The sequence below is a fragment of the Motacilla alba genome, chromosome 3 (assembly GCF_015832195.1).
Source record: "Motacilla alba alba isolate MOTALB_02 chromosome 3, Motacilla_alba_V1.0_pri, whole genome shotgun sequence".
In the NCBI taxonomy this organism is placed as follows: domain Eukaryota; kingdom Metazoa; phylum Chordata; class Aves; order Passeriformes; family Motacillidae; genus Motacilla; species Motacilla alba.
The window spans coordinates 83776491-83794105 of NC_052018.1; the positions used below are offsets into that span (position 1 = coordinate 83776491).

At 34.5% G+C, this 17615-nt stretch overlaps 1 protein-coding gene across 1 annotated transcript in view; it reads left to right on the top strand.

Annotated features, from left to right (window-relative positions):
* The window catches only part of DNAH8 (dynein axonemal heavy chain 8), a 117270-nt gene that overhangs the window by 15360 nt on the left and 84295 nt on the right, over positions 1-17615 (top strand). The window contains 14 exon segments of the mRNA XM_038132165.1: positions 368-565; positions 1090-1166; positions 1597-1696; positions 3837-3956; positions 4652-4787; positions 5491-5678; positions 6630-6710; positions 7493-7609; positions 10113-10232; positions 10974-11103; positions 12147-12256; positions 13187-13285; positions 14217-14309; positions 16145-16340. Coding sequence (XP_037988093.1) covers positions 368-565; positions 1090-1166; positions 1597-1696; positions 3837-3956; positions 4652-4787; positions 5491-5678; positions 6630-6710; positions 7493-7609; positions 10113-10232; positions 10974-11103; positions 12147-12256; positions 13187-13285; positions 14217-14309; positions 16145-16340 — 1765 coding nt within the window.

A 17615-nucleotide genomic window follows, 5' to 3' on the forward strand; every position in this document is an offset into this window, starting at 1 on the left:
ACATACTAATCTGTAGGGTTGTGGTTTTTATATTCTTCGATATATCTTTTTGTCCTAGTTATGCCATGTTTTAACTCCTTTTCCCTATTATCCTATTGGATCTAGCTGTAAAACATAAAAAACTCCTCTTTATCATTAAGTAAAACAAAGATTATTTTACTTTGTGTTGAGTTGTGGTGACAACTGATGTTAAAAACTGAATTAACCATGCTTCAAGTACTGAAGATTCTTGATTCAGAAACAACAGATTTGTGAATGCAGTAGCTAGAGAAGTGGCTGTTGAATGTTTTATTTTGCTCAGGTTTTAGTTTATAGAGGAAATAACAAAGAATTCATTATGAGCATGAATATAATATCTTTATTTCAGATAATGGAGATGATAGCCGTAGAACAGAATTTTAATGCACTGACTCAGTGTGCAATTGAAGGTATAGATCTTATGGCAGTAAAATTCAAAAATATCTACCACATTTTTCAAAAGAAACCATATGACACTCTTGATCCACACGTAACAGAATTTGATGTGGATTTTGTGAAATTTATGTCAGAAGTTGAACGTTTAGAGGTAAGTAACATTTTCACTTATTATAACTTACTTGGGAAAGAATTTATGGAACTGATTGTCAGTGAGACTTTGGATTGTGTATAGGCTACATTGTTCTTCTAAACAGCATGGAGTTTGTGTTTGTCTGGAGGGAGGCTTTTTCCTTTCCTTCTCCTTCTTTCAAAGGAAGGTGTAAAATATATCAAACCGTGCTCAAGGATGATTTTCACTCTGTGGCCAGAATGACAAAAATTATGAGACCTAAGAGTGAAAGTCATTTATTAGCCAGAAGAAATGTGGTCAGATTTTGGGCAGAATAAATTTGCAACAAATTTGTTTATTTAATAGAATTGTATGACATTTTAGAGATTATTTGATTGAAACTCGCTATTTAATAATTATATTAAGCATGGCCTGATGACCACTGCTATTTTGTGCTGTAAGTGTGCTTTAAGTAACATTTTCAAATGCTACTATGTTAAGAAAATATCATCAAAGTGCTATTCTCTGACCTGAAAACCCACACTGAGTTATGTATTCTTTAGACACAGCTACAGAATTTTATGCATACCTGTTTTCGGAAAATTTTGTCTTCACAGAATTCACTTCAGTTACTTCAAAGGTATTATTTTAAATTATTTTAAAGTAACTTGAAATTACTGATTAGCACAATTTAAACAGCCCAGCAAATTTTAAAACAAAGGGCCTAATTGAGAATTTTTCATTACTGATATTCTGAACCACATAATCATGAGAAAATATATTTTTGGGAGTCAATATATTCTTTTTCTTAATTTCATTAGAATATTTTTATATATAAGAGGATACTAAGTGAAAAGCTTAAAACATACTAAGCAACAGCTACCAAAATACCCACCAGGGCAGAAATTTTCAACTTGTTTAAACTTCCTCAAAGAAAAAAGTTTTCCAGATTCAAAATAATTTCCCAGATTTTTGCTTATTTCATTTTATGTAATGTTCATATACCCCAAAACAAATTAAAACATTTATTATTTTAGAAATGTCATTTTGGATACCAATTTTTAATACAGGTTTCAAAGTCTGAATATGCCATGCCTTCAAGAAGAAACAGCACATACAGTTAGTTGTATTCTTCAACATTATGTAGCAGAACTCGAGGCTACTAAAAAGGTATTTAATTTCTTTCCAGTAAGTTGTAAACATCATGTTAAAATAGGAGCAAGCATTTTAATATGAATAATTTTTATTTTTCTGCCTCTTTCACTAATTTACTCCCAATTCTCAATTTATCCTACTTCTGTTTTCCTGTTACAGAAAACAGGCCCTAGTGGGTGGGCAGCCAATATGCACAACCGCTCTTGAAGGCAAATTTGTCATCACAATTTTACTTTATAAATCAAAATATTTTCTGTTATTCCTTCATAAATTGGATTTAAAGACACGTGTGCTTTACTGGCTGTGTACATTGCTTGCTTGTACCTTTTGGATTTTTTTATTAAATGAGGCTTTTGCAGTTAATTTGCCTTTATAAGTAGTTATTATCAATTGCTGTGGCAAGCATAAAATACATGTAAAATATAGGTGAATTGCATTTATGTTCATTATGAAGTAATTTTTCCTTATTTTTGTAGTGCACCCTGACTAAAGTATAAATGGGAATTAAGTTCTGGCAACTGCTCATATCACTTGACTGTAAACTATTACTTTGTCTGTAAAACAAAAACATCTGCATCAGAACTAGATGTCCAAACTCCCTTTCCACTAAAGAAAGAAAGAAAGAATTACCCTAGAGTGAGTTAATCTGATCAATTTTATATAGTGTTCTGAAGATTTAAATAATTCCCTCCAAATGACCATTTTTCTTCAATAAATATAAAGGGAATCTGGAAAACCAGATTGTTGAAAAAGGTTTTTTGAGATGTTCACATTTTTAAGATCAATGATAGAAGTTTGCACAAGGAGCCAATATCTATAAACTCTGCAGTTATTAGAAAATTTTTCCTCCAAACAGTGACTTAAAATATTAGGCTAGCAAAACTGTGCTGAACCACTCTTTACAGTGTCCTTTCCCTACCTACGCACTGTATATGACAACCCCTGAACCCCTAATTACTGGCTTAAGTAGATGAACAGATTTTTAGCAGCACTGCTTGCTTAAAAAATCATGTAGCCCACCCTTAGCTGTATTTTCCCAGACAAAAATAATAGGTACATTTACTGAGAGGATTTCATCCAGGTCAGTTCCTCTCAAGGTCATTATGAAGCTACTTGGATTTCTTTGGTTGGGGCCGCTGGAGTCAACATAGGGCTAAGACATTCTGGCTAGTGAAGAGTTGTGTCATCACAGCCTGAGTTCACATGCCTAAAGTTGGGTGGCTAAAGTATTTGTGTGGCTCCAAATACTCATTTTTTCTGTCAAAGAACACATCTTGATTCTGCTGAGTAGTTTTTGATATTACTAGATTGCCTTTTATCTTTGGCAAGCAAGTTATTTCTAATAAAATGTTGGTCCTACTGCAATGCTAGTTCTGAAGTGATTGAATACTTTGTCATTGCAAATTTCATACAGTATAAATTTAGGCCTTTTTTTGTTTGTTTTGTTTTAATGCAGACATTCACTGAACAGGGGACAATTTTTTCTCATCTTGGACACAGATAAAAGCATGGGCTGTGTATCCAGGAGTATCTAAATGCATTTTGGTTAGAAGTTAGTAGAAAAATGCATGTTGTAGAATGCTAAATTATCCTGATTTGGAAGGGACACACAAGAATAATTAAGTCCAAATCCTGTAATGTTATCTAATAGTCAGATATGTGTGTCTGAAGAACAGTGTTGATGTTTCTATTTAAGAGAAAGCTCTCAGTTAACAATCTAGCCTCTCCTGAGGCCAGTTTCAAGCTAAGGAGGAAAGGCCCCGCAAGGGTTCTCCTGACACCACTTCCTTAAACAGCTTTCTTTCATAGCAGATGGCTTCAAAGTCAGGTGTCAGACTTGGTCCTGAGTACTGGCTGCTCCGCCCCAGGGTTCACAATGCCTTTTGGTGTACTCAGGACTCTGTCATAAGTAAGCACAGCTGGGAAACAGTGTGAGGTAATGGAGACAGGAGAGGTACCAGCATTGATATGTGTGCATATTTGAAGGGTACCAAGTCAGGGAAGAAATAAATTTTTCTCTCCATGAGCTGTTGTGTGACTCCATGGAAATTTAATCTGTCTGGGAGGAAGAAGAAATTTTGCTACCAGAGAAAACAGTTTAGCATTTCAATAGGTTGTTTAATACATGTGTTTAATGATATTGTTCTTGCTGTAGCTTTACCAAACCCAGAAAGATGACCCTCCTCTTGCTCGAAACATGCCACCTATAGCAGGAAAGATACTGTGGGTGAGACAGCTATTCAGAAGGATAAATGAACCAATCAGCTATTTCCATGTAAGTTGATGTGCTGAAAAACTCGGTGTTTTGTGTAACAATGAACTGTCTTCAGTAGAGTGATCATAAAATTTCTGGTTATGATTGCATCACTTGTTGTATGCTAAGCAACGTTTTTCTTTGTATGTTTATACTGCTCTGCAGTAAGCCTTGTAATGTTGGAATAGAATAGACTAGACTATTTCAGCTGAAAATAACCTTGAAGAATTCTTGAAATGTTTGAATGATTCTCCTACAAAGCATCTAGGGTCTCATGCCAAGTTAACTTCTATGTGAGAGTGGTTTTCACTTTCCTGTTTCCCTAAGATGTGATCTAAATCTGTTCCAAGGAAAACAGACATAAATATCACTACTGATTAAGAAAGGAAACTTTTACAATAGATTTTCACTTATTCAATTTTGAGTAGAACTGAATATCCATTTCACTGTGAATTGCAGGTATTTATGACAGTATATTAAAGTAATTGCTCTCACTGATGTTAAATATTTTGTATTTATTCCTTACAAGTTCTTACTGACTTTATTGCCATGTAAATTTGAATCATAAATATTTGATACAGTTTTTAAGAACACTGTCAGTATAATTCATAGTATTAACCTACACTATGTATAGACAATAGTTAAATTGAGAAAAACCCAAGTGGTATGGGTGGTTTTGGATATAGTTTTAATTTGAATGTACTGTGTTTTAACAGAAACATTCAGATATCTTGGCAAGTCCAGAAGGTAAAGCAGTAGTTCAATCATACAACAAACTTGCATATGTATTGGTGGAGTTTGAGGTTGTCTATCATAATGCATGGATGAAGGAAATTTCACAATTACAGTATCGTAAGTAATTAAATATGTACTTGCTTCTTTAAATTGTTGTTGAATAGTAAGTTAATATAAATCAAATCAGATTTTTTTAAGCCTCATTTACCCTTAAAATGTGCAAGTAAATCATTATCCAATTCTCAGACTCAGTAATACAATCTCAGAGCTTTACTGACCTTGATACTTGGTTTTGATGCAGAGGATTGCAGATTTGGTACTGTTTGACAGATGACTGTAAACATTAGTTACACAAATTTAAGACACAAATAACTTTGGTATTTAAATTCTCCATGTGTACTATTTAATAATTATTTCTGGTTTTTGGTTTTTTTTCCAATATAATAATTCATAAGGTTGTATTGCCCTAGTCCCTCTAAGGACAAATATTACTAAATGGCTAGAAATGTTTGATAGTCAAGCATTGTGTTTCCTGGTACTTAGAGAACTAATTTCATGATTTTTTAACTTGGGCTGAAAAAAATTATGACACAAATAAGAGTAGATCTGAGGCTTGTTTAGTTTATGAAGAGAAAGGCAGAAAGTTAATATGATGGAAGTGGGCTGTGTATTTTCTTTAACTGAAAACGTGAAGCTATTTCACAAGTAACCCTACATACTTAATCACTATATTGTAACATTAGAAATATGGATCTCATAATAATTTGTAGAATTTAAACAATTATTTGTCTTAGAAACTGATACTAGAATGTCTTTACAGTCTTACAAACCACGATACTTGTGCGTCATCCTACAACTGAGAAGTTCCTGGTAAATTTTGATCCCCAGATTCTTGAGATAGTGCGAGAGACAAAATGTATGATAAAGTTGGGTCTGGAAGTACCAGAGCAAGCAGTCAAACTAGCAATAATAGAAGATAAATTGAAGTCAAACAAGTTGCAGTTAGAGGTAAACTTGAAAAGTATTGTGATTGCTATTTAAAAAAATTAAAAAGGGAATGTGTTTAAACATGGATTTTTTTTCTACAGCTATAGATTAAAGCTGGGTAAGAGGTAGCTTAAGGTAAATTTGCAGAATGCACAGGTGAACATAGAAAATCTCATTTGAAAACCCCCTGCTAAGGCCTGTGTGGGCTGGTAGATACTTAAATATAAGAATATATACTTCATATACCCAATGGCACACTAAGTATACTTCGGTCATGAACTAATTTAAGCTATACAAATAGTTTTCACAGTCTGAAAATTAGTAAAATGCAGGGTTTTAGAGTTTTGGAGAAGAAATATTGGAGTTAGTCTGGTTTGGAATATATCATGAGCCACAGAAATGTGACGGATTAACAAGTTAATTCTCTTGCAAGTTACCTGCAAGAGAAGTGGCATTTGTTACACCTATTGTAGTCTGTGCCATGGTGTTATTTCAAGAGCCTGTATCTTGGGGAGCCTGTATCTTGTGCATCACACAAGACTTTTCTCTGTGTGTATGCGCTTATGGCACAAGAGAATAGGATATTTTAAAAATGAGTTCATACCTGACTTTAGCATCTAAAACATATGATACTCAATATTAAGAGGGTATTGCAAGTTACGGTCACTAAGGATCAAGCTGTCTTTAGTTCTAGAGAAAGTTAATTCTTTTTCTGGCTTTGTGCCTTAAGAAAATGTCACACAAAGATGGCTTTCATTCCTCCTTCTACAGCATGATAAAAATTCATTGCATCCCAGAAATGATGTTCATAGGTATGTAATATCTGTGTAAAATTCTACATTTGTTTTCAAATACAGCATTGTGCAACTTTCAATATCTTTTTTCAGATTATTTGATTGTATGAAAAATTGTTTTGTTGTAGAAAATGCTTTAAATATTCTGCTTGATACTACCCTTTCTAATAATCAACAGGGTGTTGTCCAGTCTTATGAAGATTTGTGTAAAGGAACACGTAACGTGTTTGTAAATCTGATGACGCCAAAAATGCATAAGGTTAGTATTGCTGCATGCACTTCAGTATACCTCATAAGATCTTAAAATAACTTAATAATAATTTATAATTCTGAAATATTTAGGTGGATCTGCATGTTGTGAGCTTAATGGATTTTACTGAGACCTTTAAGACTAACAATTTGTTCTTTGGATCCTTCATACTGTTCTCAAATAATGTGCTTTACAGTCAAATAATCTTAGTGCCTATGAGATAGAAGACCAGTAGAACAAAAAATATGGTCTTTGAGGTCTACCTGTCTCCACAAATCTCTGGCTTTAACGTGGAGATTTGCTCAGAGGGAATTATTAACCTTGTAAATAAAGTCTCTTCAGTGGTTTAGAATGCTACACTATGATGTTTTATGCTACACTGAAAGTACAGTTTTATTGGAGACACAGAATGTCTATCCCACAAGCCATTTTGTTTTGCCAGATAGTTACAAGTGTATGTACATGAATGTTTTAAGTAACCCTCCCCGTTTTGGTTGTAGGTAGTCACACCAAAAGGTTGCAGAGTTTGTGTAAGTTTGCATAGCTACAAATTCGGACAGAAGGGTGAGAAACAAAAAACCTGAGGCTGTAGTATGCACTACCCTCCCCTTCCTTTCTATTGCATAAATTTATTCGACCATTTTTGTTGGAAACTTGTAACCTCCCTTGCATGCCACTCTGTTTTATAAACAATGTTAGTGAATATAATAATATAACTTGTTTTAATTGTTTTCTCTTGTGGGTTTTTTGGGTTTTTTTTTTAATTTTTTAAATTATATCTTTATGCTTAGATGGAAAGTGTGTTGAGGCAAGGACTCACCATGTTGACTTGGTCATCTGTCACTCTGGAAACTTTCTTTCAAGAAGCTGATCAAGTTCTGCATGTATATAGACAGCTTTTGAGAAGGGTAAACATTTGCTCGCTATATAAATAAAACCAATACCTTACAGAAATTATTTCTAGGATGCTATTTTTCATATTCAAACATAATTTGTACTTATTTTTGTACCATACATACAGATTTTATTGCTTTTTAAAATAAGTTCCTTTTATTGGAGTAGGGGTACGCTCAATGATTCTCTCCTATTATTGCCATAATATATTTGATTTTTCCTTCTGTCCTTAAAATAGAATCTATTTCCACTTCTTGTCTTCAGATTCTGCGGCTTTCACTCTGATTTTCATAGTCAATGCCTGTCTTTGAGTGCTTGTCCATGACTGCAGCTGCATAAAAGATACTTCCATGTAAAAACTGTTGAGTGGAGAACTTTGGAGCATTAACTCTATCCATAGCAGACATGTTGTGAAACTGTGTCCTCTTTGTGCAGCCCATAAAATAATGAAGGAGATTATGTTTTTTCCTCACAGTTCTCTGCATGCTGCTCTGTGCTCTTTTACTCTCTTGATATTTGTCACAGAATTTCTGAATTCATTTGATTCCATATTTAATATCTACATAAGTAATCTGGATGATGGGATCAAGTGTACCCTGACAAAGTTTGCTGATGACACCAAGCTAAATGGGAAAGTGGAGAGCCACCCGACAGGCAGACCTGAATAAGCATCAAGAATGGTCTAGCAAGAACCTTACAAAGTTCAACAAGGACAAATGTAAGGTCTTGCACCTGGGAAAACATCATCCAGGAGTGCAACATAGGCTGAGATCTACATCATGAGCCTGAGCTGGGCATCCTTGTGGATAACAAGTTCAGTGTGAGTGAACAGTGTGCTGCTCCAGCAAAGAAAGTCAGCAGGATGTTGGGTTGCATTAATAAGCAGTGATGACAAATCACCATCCTCCTCTACTTGGTGCTGGTGAGGCCAAACCTGGAACTGTATTCAGTTTTTGTCCCTGCTATACAGAAGACATTTGGAGAGGGTTCAGGGAAGGGCCACAATGATGATCAAAGGACTGGGAAGCCTGAAAAATGACAAAAAGTTGAGAGAAATGGTTTTTTTTCAACCTTGAGTAAAGAAGGCTTAGGGGAGACCTTATCGTCATGGTGTAATATTTGAAGATTGGCTGCAAAGAAGATGGAGACTCCCTTTCTACAACGATTTATTTGGAAAAGATGGGGGGTAATGGGTATAAGTTACTCGTGGAGAATTACCAATTTGACACAAGAGGAAAACTTTTTGCAGTGAGAACAGTCAGCCACTGAAATAATCTCCCACTGAAAGTGGTGGATTCCCCAGTGTCGGACAATTTTGAGACTCAGCTGGACAGGGTGCTGGGCTGTCTTGTCTAGGCTATGCTTTTGCCAAGAAAATTTGGACCAGATGATCCTTGAAGTCTTCTTTCAACTTGGTATACCATGATTCTATGATTTAACATGCTTGAGAACCAGTATTGCCTTGGCTTTTCTCTCAAGACTTTAGCTTGACAGTCAGATCGACATTCTGGCTTGATGGTTAAACTGTGTGACTATTATCTTTTCTATGAATATTGTAAATTGTTTCTCCTTTGGTAGGAGATTGTTAGTCACTGGTCAGTGTATCCAGTTCTTTTTATGTATGGCAGAAAATCATAATTATGAGCAATGCTCTGTTTGCCACTGAAACCCAAAGCTAGAAAAACATTATCTTTGTCAGAAATGAACAGTTTTTTAAGCCTGATTATATCTAAAATTTCCATGTTTTTACGTAAATCTAGGTTGTGTGCATTTTTTTTTACTTCTCTTTCCCATATCAATTTTAAAAAGTTAACCTTGGTTAGACTCTTGATTTCTGTGAATGGGGTATTATTGTCAAACAGGAAAAAAAGTGGTGTGAAATGGAAGCCTGAGGTATATTGTGAAAAACAAGATGGACTATCGCAGATGCAGACTACTTCAGATAAAAGATTAAAAGATGGACAGAAGTCACTTTTACTTGGATTCTGCCATGGCGAAAAACAATTCAGTGTAGTTGACTGTTACTAATAATGCTGCAATTTAGAATCAAAAACCCAGCAAAAAACTGTGTTGACTAAAAAGGAGGAGAAGGACTGAAGATTAACTCATAAGCAATTTACAGAAGACGCCCCACTTGCCTTGATGCTAGACTTGTGGTCAGTAAGATCATGAACAAGTATCTAATTGTATTGATGTAGCTTGTTCTATTACTCTGTTTTATTTAATCTAGAAGCAGTGTACCTTGCATGACATCAATGATCTAGAGTCTGACTTTTTGTTACTGCCTGTCTGCCTAAAACTGCAGTTAAACCAGCCGGGATTCTTTGGGAGTCTAGTAATTGTAATTAACCTTCAACCATAACTCTTGTTTTTATTCACTTGGAGAATTTTCTACTCTGTTACAGTCTTGCATTTATTTTTCTGCAATACATTTTTTACTTGTTAGAGCACTCTAAAAAGGAATACATTATGCTTTAAAGATAAGTGTATGGTAGTCATGTGGTTTTCTCTTTCTAGGTAAATGTTATAAGTGATGTGCGGATTGGTTCCATATTAAAAGAAATATCAAGAACTTCTTTAGTTAGCTTACCAGTTGATGGTGCTATCAAAATAGAGGATCTGTTGACTGACAATGAGGTGTGTGCCACTTTACATCTTTCAACTTGAATTTGGGGGCATGTTAGAAAAAAATGCCTTAGTAAATTAAAATAAAACTAAAAAATTCTCTATGTGGAATTACAGAACTTTATTTGTAATTAAATTATTTTGGTTAAAATATTTTATATAAAGATATATTGGTTCTTTGGTATTCAAGCTGTAGTATGTCATAGATAATCTTATTTAAGTGGTTTATACTTTGATGAGATTTTCTGTGTATGAAGGACCTCAGAAATATATAGCCCTTCTTCCCCCCTATTTTTTTCCAAATTGTTGCTTTTAAGGAGAAGGCAAAAAATATTTTCCAGCAAGTGTATTTGAAAAATCTGAAAGTTTTCTTATTACAAAATAGGCTAAAAATGTATTAATTATCAAATCAATGCAAGTAAATAAAATTATTGAGGACGGTTGAAACAGTGTTTGGGCAATTTCAGATTCAGAGTGTGACCTCTCTTCAATATTCAGAATTTTTTTAAGCACCTAAAAGTACCATTGCATTTTAAAACTGGGCTTTTTTAGGCATTAAAAGTATAGTGATAATATAGCAGAAATTTTTATAAATATAGAAGTGTATTTTAATAAATATATATGTTTCATTGAAATGTTTTTTTTTCTGATTAATACAATATTCAGGGAAATGTTTTGAATCTCCATGAAGAGAAACAGTTATAAAATAATCAGTGATAACTAAGACAATGCATTGATATTTTTATGTAACAGGATTATACTAAAGAATGTTCTGAGTTACTGAACGTCAAAAGCATGCGCATTGAAGATGCTGTTCAAGATCTAATAGAGATATTTGAAAAGAATTATGAATTTCCATCTCTTAAGCCCTCGGAATTACAAGGTAGTTAATGCTCCTTATTTAAATAAAAAGTTCTGTAGACTTTAGCTAGTTTTTATCCAAACTGATCTGTTTTAGCTAATTTGCTAAACAAACTTTCCTCCCACTACAATTTCATCTGTGTCACATCTCTGCTGTCTTTAACCACTGTTAACCAAACCACTAGCTTGTGAAGTGTGGAGATAACTCAGTTGTGGTGGGGTTTCTAGAGTTAAAAGCTGTCCTTCTGTTTAGATTAGCAAAGTATTTGCTCTAGAGGAAGAACATTCAAGTTCCCTTTCTATCTGTCACTCATAACTCTTCCACATCACATCTCCCCATTTGTAAGTGAAATCCAGTGTTCTTCTCTTCTCAGTTCTGTCAGCTATTTGGTACTGTCCCTCTGTTTTTAACTTTCCTGCAGGAAGTAGAATTATGTGCTTTTTTGGCTGGTCAGTTTAAATTAGTGTAGTCAAAGGCTAGCACTTGAATGACTGGTTCCCACTTCTTTGGGGTGTCCTACAAAGATTTTAGAAGATCCCATATTGTTACAAGAGAAATAGTTTATATTTGAAGGAAAAAAAATGTTTTAAGGAAAAATGTATTTTTAGGCTTAATCAGTAATGGAGCTCTTTTCTTTCATGGGATTTTCTCCTTCTGGGTTCAGGTTTCTCCAGCTATAGAGGCATAGGCAGGGTCAATACTACAGGTGGTTCAATAGGATGCAAGCAGAAAAAGATGACACAAAATACTTCTCTGTCTTTTGTTAAATTGTTTATGCTTATTTTGATTTTTTGGTCATTTTCATGGATCTATTTATGTCTGCCTATCCATCTTTAGTAACAGATTGGTAGTGCACCGTGTTTGCTAAGCTATGGCTTATAGGCTGGACTCTAAACCACATTCCTAGTGTGAAAATGTGTCATGAAATAAAACCAATTTTTGGTGATCCAGGTATTACTAAATGAAAGTCAATACTGTTTTGCCTCCAATGAGGGGACAGCATGCTTTAAAGCAAAATATTTATATAATAGCAACTTTTTTTTTTTTTAAATTTACAGGAAAAGACAAACGTATAGCATTTGAAGGTAAAGAAAAGGAGAAAGTAAAAACTCCTACTGAAGGATCTCAAAGTGAAGATAGCAAGAGCAATGATAAAGAAGAAGAGTTTAAAAAGGTGTTTTAGGAAAATAAGGAAATTATTTTTAGGCCAATTGGATTAGTGAACAGGACCTTGAGTTTTGGTAGCTGCATATCTATGTTACAGAAAGACATCACAGGGCCAGTATCAAATGTAATGTACAAATGATGAAATAGCTTACCTAAAAAAGGGCATTTAAGATGGATTTTAGTTTTCACATATTGCCTGTTATTCCAATTATCACCTTTATTAAACAAATCCTTGACATGAGTTTTAAGTGTAAAAATTGGAGACAATAATGTGCCTAAGCCATAACACAGACTTTCCTTCTTGGAAAGACAGGATCTTTCATCCTTTCTATCCTTCTCTTCCAACTTCATCAACAAAGATTATCTTTGTACTTTTCCCATGAAGAATGCAATTTCTTCATGTTCAGCAGAGAAGGAAAAGAAGAAGTAGAGAACAAGGACTGTCAAACTTGGAAGAAGAAATACAATAATGCTACAATGTTGCAATTTTTAAAAATAGTGATCATTTCATGTTGCTGTATTTTCATATTCTTAATCCAGTTGGATTTTACTGTATTTGTCTCTTATTCAAAAATGGGTACTTGTGCATCAATATTCTTGAATAATTCATGGTTTAGTTTTGTGGCTTGGTTTTCTGTTCGTTCTTTTTTTAATATGGAGACCTTTTCTGAAGGGGCATATTTCAAACAGATTTCAGTATTCTGTATCTGAATAAGACCAAGCTGTTTCTTCACGTACTGTATTCTCTTTTCCATGCAGTTTTTACTTATGTACTTACTTACAACCCCCCAACTTCTCACTTTATGTCTTTCATGTAGCTTACAGCATAAATTCCTTCTGACAAAATCTATTAGGTTTGACTTACAACATTTTTGCAATAATTTTCAGATTCCTATGTGAACATGATGCTAAATAATGTATGGTTTATTTATTACAGAACTGTAAAGACTTAGTTGCCTATTTCAGTCGCCGGCTGCTACTCAGTCTCTTGAAAGCAACCCGACTGTCTTTGGATCGTATTAAAAGAAGAATGAGTGTTCCAATGTAAGTTGCAAATGAAGGATTCCCTCAATAGTATGCACTCTTTATGAATTCTCCATGATAATGGCAAGATCCATACAAAATCACTCTCCTATATTCAGTATGATTTCTATAGATTCTTCTCTGTTCGAACAGGCATACAGTTCAGAGGCAGAATTTTTTCATTATAATATATTGTATATGAAAAAGCCTATTTAGAATTCTATTAAGAGAATTTATTTCAAGCAAGTGAAGTTTATGATGTTTTGTCATTTATGTTTGTTAAAGTCTGAATTGCTTTTTTTTTTTTCTTTTTCCCAAGGACATTTTTCATAAAAAATGTATTGAAATCCTTATCAAAGTCAATATGAATTTTTTTTTGTTTCCTTCATATTTTTCTACTGTATCATATTGTTGAATCCTCCCTTATTTGGTTAATATATCATATCACAGCATTTAAAATTTCACTTTGCTCCATGTTTTTAAGTTTTCATTTCAGTTTTGAGTAGGTTAACATCATGTTTTTATAATTTTGCACTAGCTTGTCATCTTTGAAACTTTTTTTCCATTCATTTGAATATTTAGCTAAAATATAATAGGACAACTTTTGCTCTTGATAGGCTGATGCATTTAATGATTAGTGAGACCTACTTATGCCCTATTCAAAGCACTGGCAGAGTTCCATCATTCTGAACCTGAGAGTTTAAAATTCAGAATCAGAAAATACTCTGGATAAAAAATTCTGAAAGCAATGGCTGGATCCAAGCTAGCCTTTGTCAGAATGGTGGAGCTCTAGCTATTATTTTCTTTATATTTTAAACAAGAAACTTCTGTAAGTTTTGGAAATAGTACATAATTTCATGTTAAAATTCTCCATGTGGCTTTGGTCAGAAAATGTAGCTCAAAAGTATATTTCTCTGATAAAATGAGAAGGTTTTGTGGTGAAGTGTTTATGATATGTGTCAAAATCATTTTACAGCAAGTCTCAGGATGTCACTCCTTTTCTTCAGGCAGAAGTACACCTTGATATTCCCAATCTGGTAAGATTTATTTTATATAGGTAAGGTAAGATACATTGCCTTAGAGTTATCTCTGCATTTGTTAAAATGCAGGGTGTGGGCACACTTCCACTGAACCAGAATCTCTCCAAAGGAGAGCAGTTGCTCATACCTTTCAGTGTGCTGAGAGCACTGATGAAATGCGCTTGCAGTCCCAACTTCTCTGGCCTCTGTCTCAGTAGTGCTTGGAGAACCTTGCTTTTTAACCTTCTGTGGTTTAACAATTACACTGCAATCCATTCATCCATGTTCTTTGCAGAATGGTTACAGTTCTCCTCATGTGTAGTAGTTGCATTACTGGAATAGGTTCTACATCTTGCTTTATTCTTATTCTTATTCAACTCTTACTTGTGTAATCTAAATCCTTTTGTTGAATTTCAATAATGAACATTACCTTTGCTCAGTTTGGCTTTAGTCACCTAAATGGGGAGTTAGATGACCAGAATGAGAAACACTGAACAAAAAGAGAAAATTCAAAACCAGAAAAAGGAGTTGCAGATTTATATGTACAGGGGGGAAAAAGGCAGCTCAATTGCAAAGAAGTAAAGCATTAGTATGTTTTCCTTTTGTAGTGTCAGCAATATGTACTTTTTATTTTATGAGAGAAGGTTACAAAATTTCTCAAATGTCTTATAAAGATTGTTTGGTTTATATTGAAATAACAATGAAAAAAAGGTTCTGCTCTTAGGTACTGGTGTTCCTATCACCATTTTGTTATACATTCATACTGTGTGTGTGTGTACACATGATATGTAATTTCTGTCAAAGTGTAGAAGTCTTACCTTGTTGATATTTGTGGAAGCATAAAGTACCAAGTTCTACCCACTGCAAAGGAAGTACATCTCTTTTTCCAGTCCTCAAATGCTTGGCTGATCCAGGGCAGTAATCAAGTAATTCTGGGAAAAATACCACTTTGCTAATGGCTAAACTCTAATAAGAGTTTGCAAGAGCCTTCCTTTTATGTATGTGGCTGATCACACATAAGGCCCGAGAAGGATGGGAAGTGGTGGTTGCACCATAGTGTTGTGATGCACTAGATAGCTATTTGGATGCTGCACTGGGCGTTGTGTTGCATGGGCAGTTCCCCTTTCCCTCAGGTGGTCTGTTCCCTTGGTAAGGTGGTCTGTCCCTTGTAGCCCCTCCCTTCGCCCCTCCTCACTGGTATCCCATTGGCTGCGGCCTTCTGTCCCTGCCTCCCATTCCGTGGGTATAAATGTCCCTTGGAACTGGAATTCCCTCTTTTTTTTCACCTGGATGGTCTCTGGTGCAGGTGTCCCTTACCAGCTAATAAAACAGGACATCAGAACCACGTGGAGAAAGAGCGCTTCTCGTCCTTTGCTTCTTCTATGTAGGATCTGTGCTGGCCTAAATCCCAAACTAGCCGGGGGGATTTTTACAGCCCGAAACCCACGGATCTTTCATCATAGCATGCAATTTCTAATGCTTTGTTATTCTAGAGTATAAAAAACAAGGCTTGTAATGTATTCCCACACATTATATAAAAGTCATTATAAAAATGATGTTTAAAATGTTGTAAGAGTTTTTTTAATAGCTGTAAAAAAAGCCAATAAATCTATCTGCTTATATCCTTGGTTGCCTTTTCACCCATAGTGTGAGTGCATAATTAGATGGTAGATCACCACAGCATGTTTGTCTCTTTAGAAACAATTCTGAGCCAGACAACCTGCTAGAGTTGTATTTTCCAGCTTCTCTTCTGGGGTGAACTCTGCAATTCACTATGGGTGGAGTGAAACTGAGGTCTCAAAAATGACAATCAGTTGCATTTATTTCAACAATTTTTCAACTGTTTTAAATAGGTAATAGTTCCCAGTTTAGATGATATACAGCATGCCATCAATCGCATGATTCATTTAACACTGGAAGTAAATCGAGGAGTTGCTCAGTGGGGACAGAGGCATTTGCAAAAATCTATTTTAAAAACAGAACCAGGCACACAGCAAGCAGCTTCTGCAGGCTTTGCATCACAAGGAAAAAAAGCCAAAAAAGGGGAAAGTAAGTGGTTTGTTTAGGTTTTGTTTTACTTTTCATTTTACTTTTTGCTTTAATAACTATGCCATATATAAATATTTGTGAATAAGCTCACTTTTCTTCAGAGAAGCATACTGTGGATTATTTTACATTAATTTTGGGGGGTTTATTTTGATTTCATTAGCTGTATTTTTCAGAAATAGCTTTTCAGGCTTACATAAGTATTACAACTCCAAAAAACAGTAAGCAAAAAAAATTTAAAAATTCCTAGATTCTGAATATTTTACTTAACCTAAAGCAAAGTAAGCTGTTGATCAATCTTTTTACCTCCTTATTGTGGGATGTAGCCATAATGATATAGCTGAAACCATAAACCATGATTTTACACTAAATCTCATTGAAATATTGAGATACAGCAAGAGCCAGATTTCAGGAAAGATTTTAATTGCTGGATGTATTCTTAGATTGTATTGAAAACACCTCAAATGTTTTTTCATGTGAATGAAAAATATTTGACTGGACACAGACCTACATCCATTTCAGTCAGCTACTTTATTTCTTAATGTTATTTCCAAGTGTTTCTCCATATATTTTGCCAGCCACCATAAAAGCCTAGATATGTTTTTACCATCGGTTTTTCTTAGCTGTTTGACCCAGTGATATGCAATCCAGTTATATCTTTTTTATCATTCCTTCAAAAAATCTGTAACATCTTGGAAAGTTTTTCTTTCTGACAGTCCAGAGCTGTTACTTTATTCTTCTACTGAAATGTCTTGTGTGATTCTTACTTCTTTTAATGGGCTTCAAGCAGGGTGACAGGAGCCAATCCTCGTCAGACACTCATGAGTCTTTTCCTCTGCTGTGTCAAAATACAGCATCAGCAAATGACCATTTTCATCACCTTTAACTAGACACCAGCAACACCTGGGGGCATATGTTAAAATTGTATCAATGAGATTATGGAGTACATTGGTAAGGATGGATGAATCTGAGACTGTTTCCAGTAAGCAGACCCCAGAAAAGGCCTTCAGAATAAAAGAGAACTTGGAGATGCCTCAAATTCCTCTCATTAAAAAAATTGTTAATGCTGTGGGAAGGGTGGCTTTGTCTTCTTTGTTCACTGAAATCTGGTTCAAAATGCTCAGAGATTATTATGACAGAAGTAGCTCATCAGATTTGAATAATATCAGTTTCTATATTGACCCTGATTTTCTCAGCAATTAATCAAACAGTTCAAGAAGTTTACACTGCTTTAAGCAGTATATACAATTTTAAAACTTTAATTTTAAGAATTTTAAA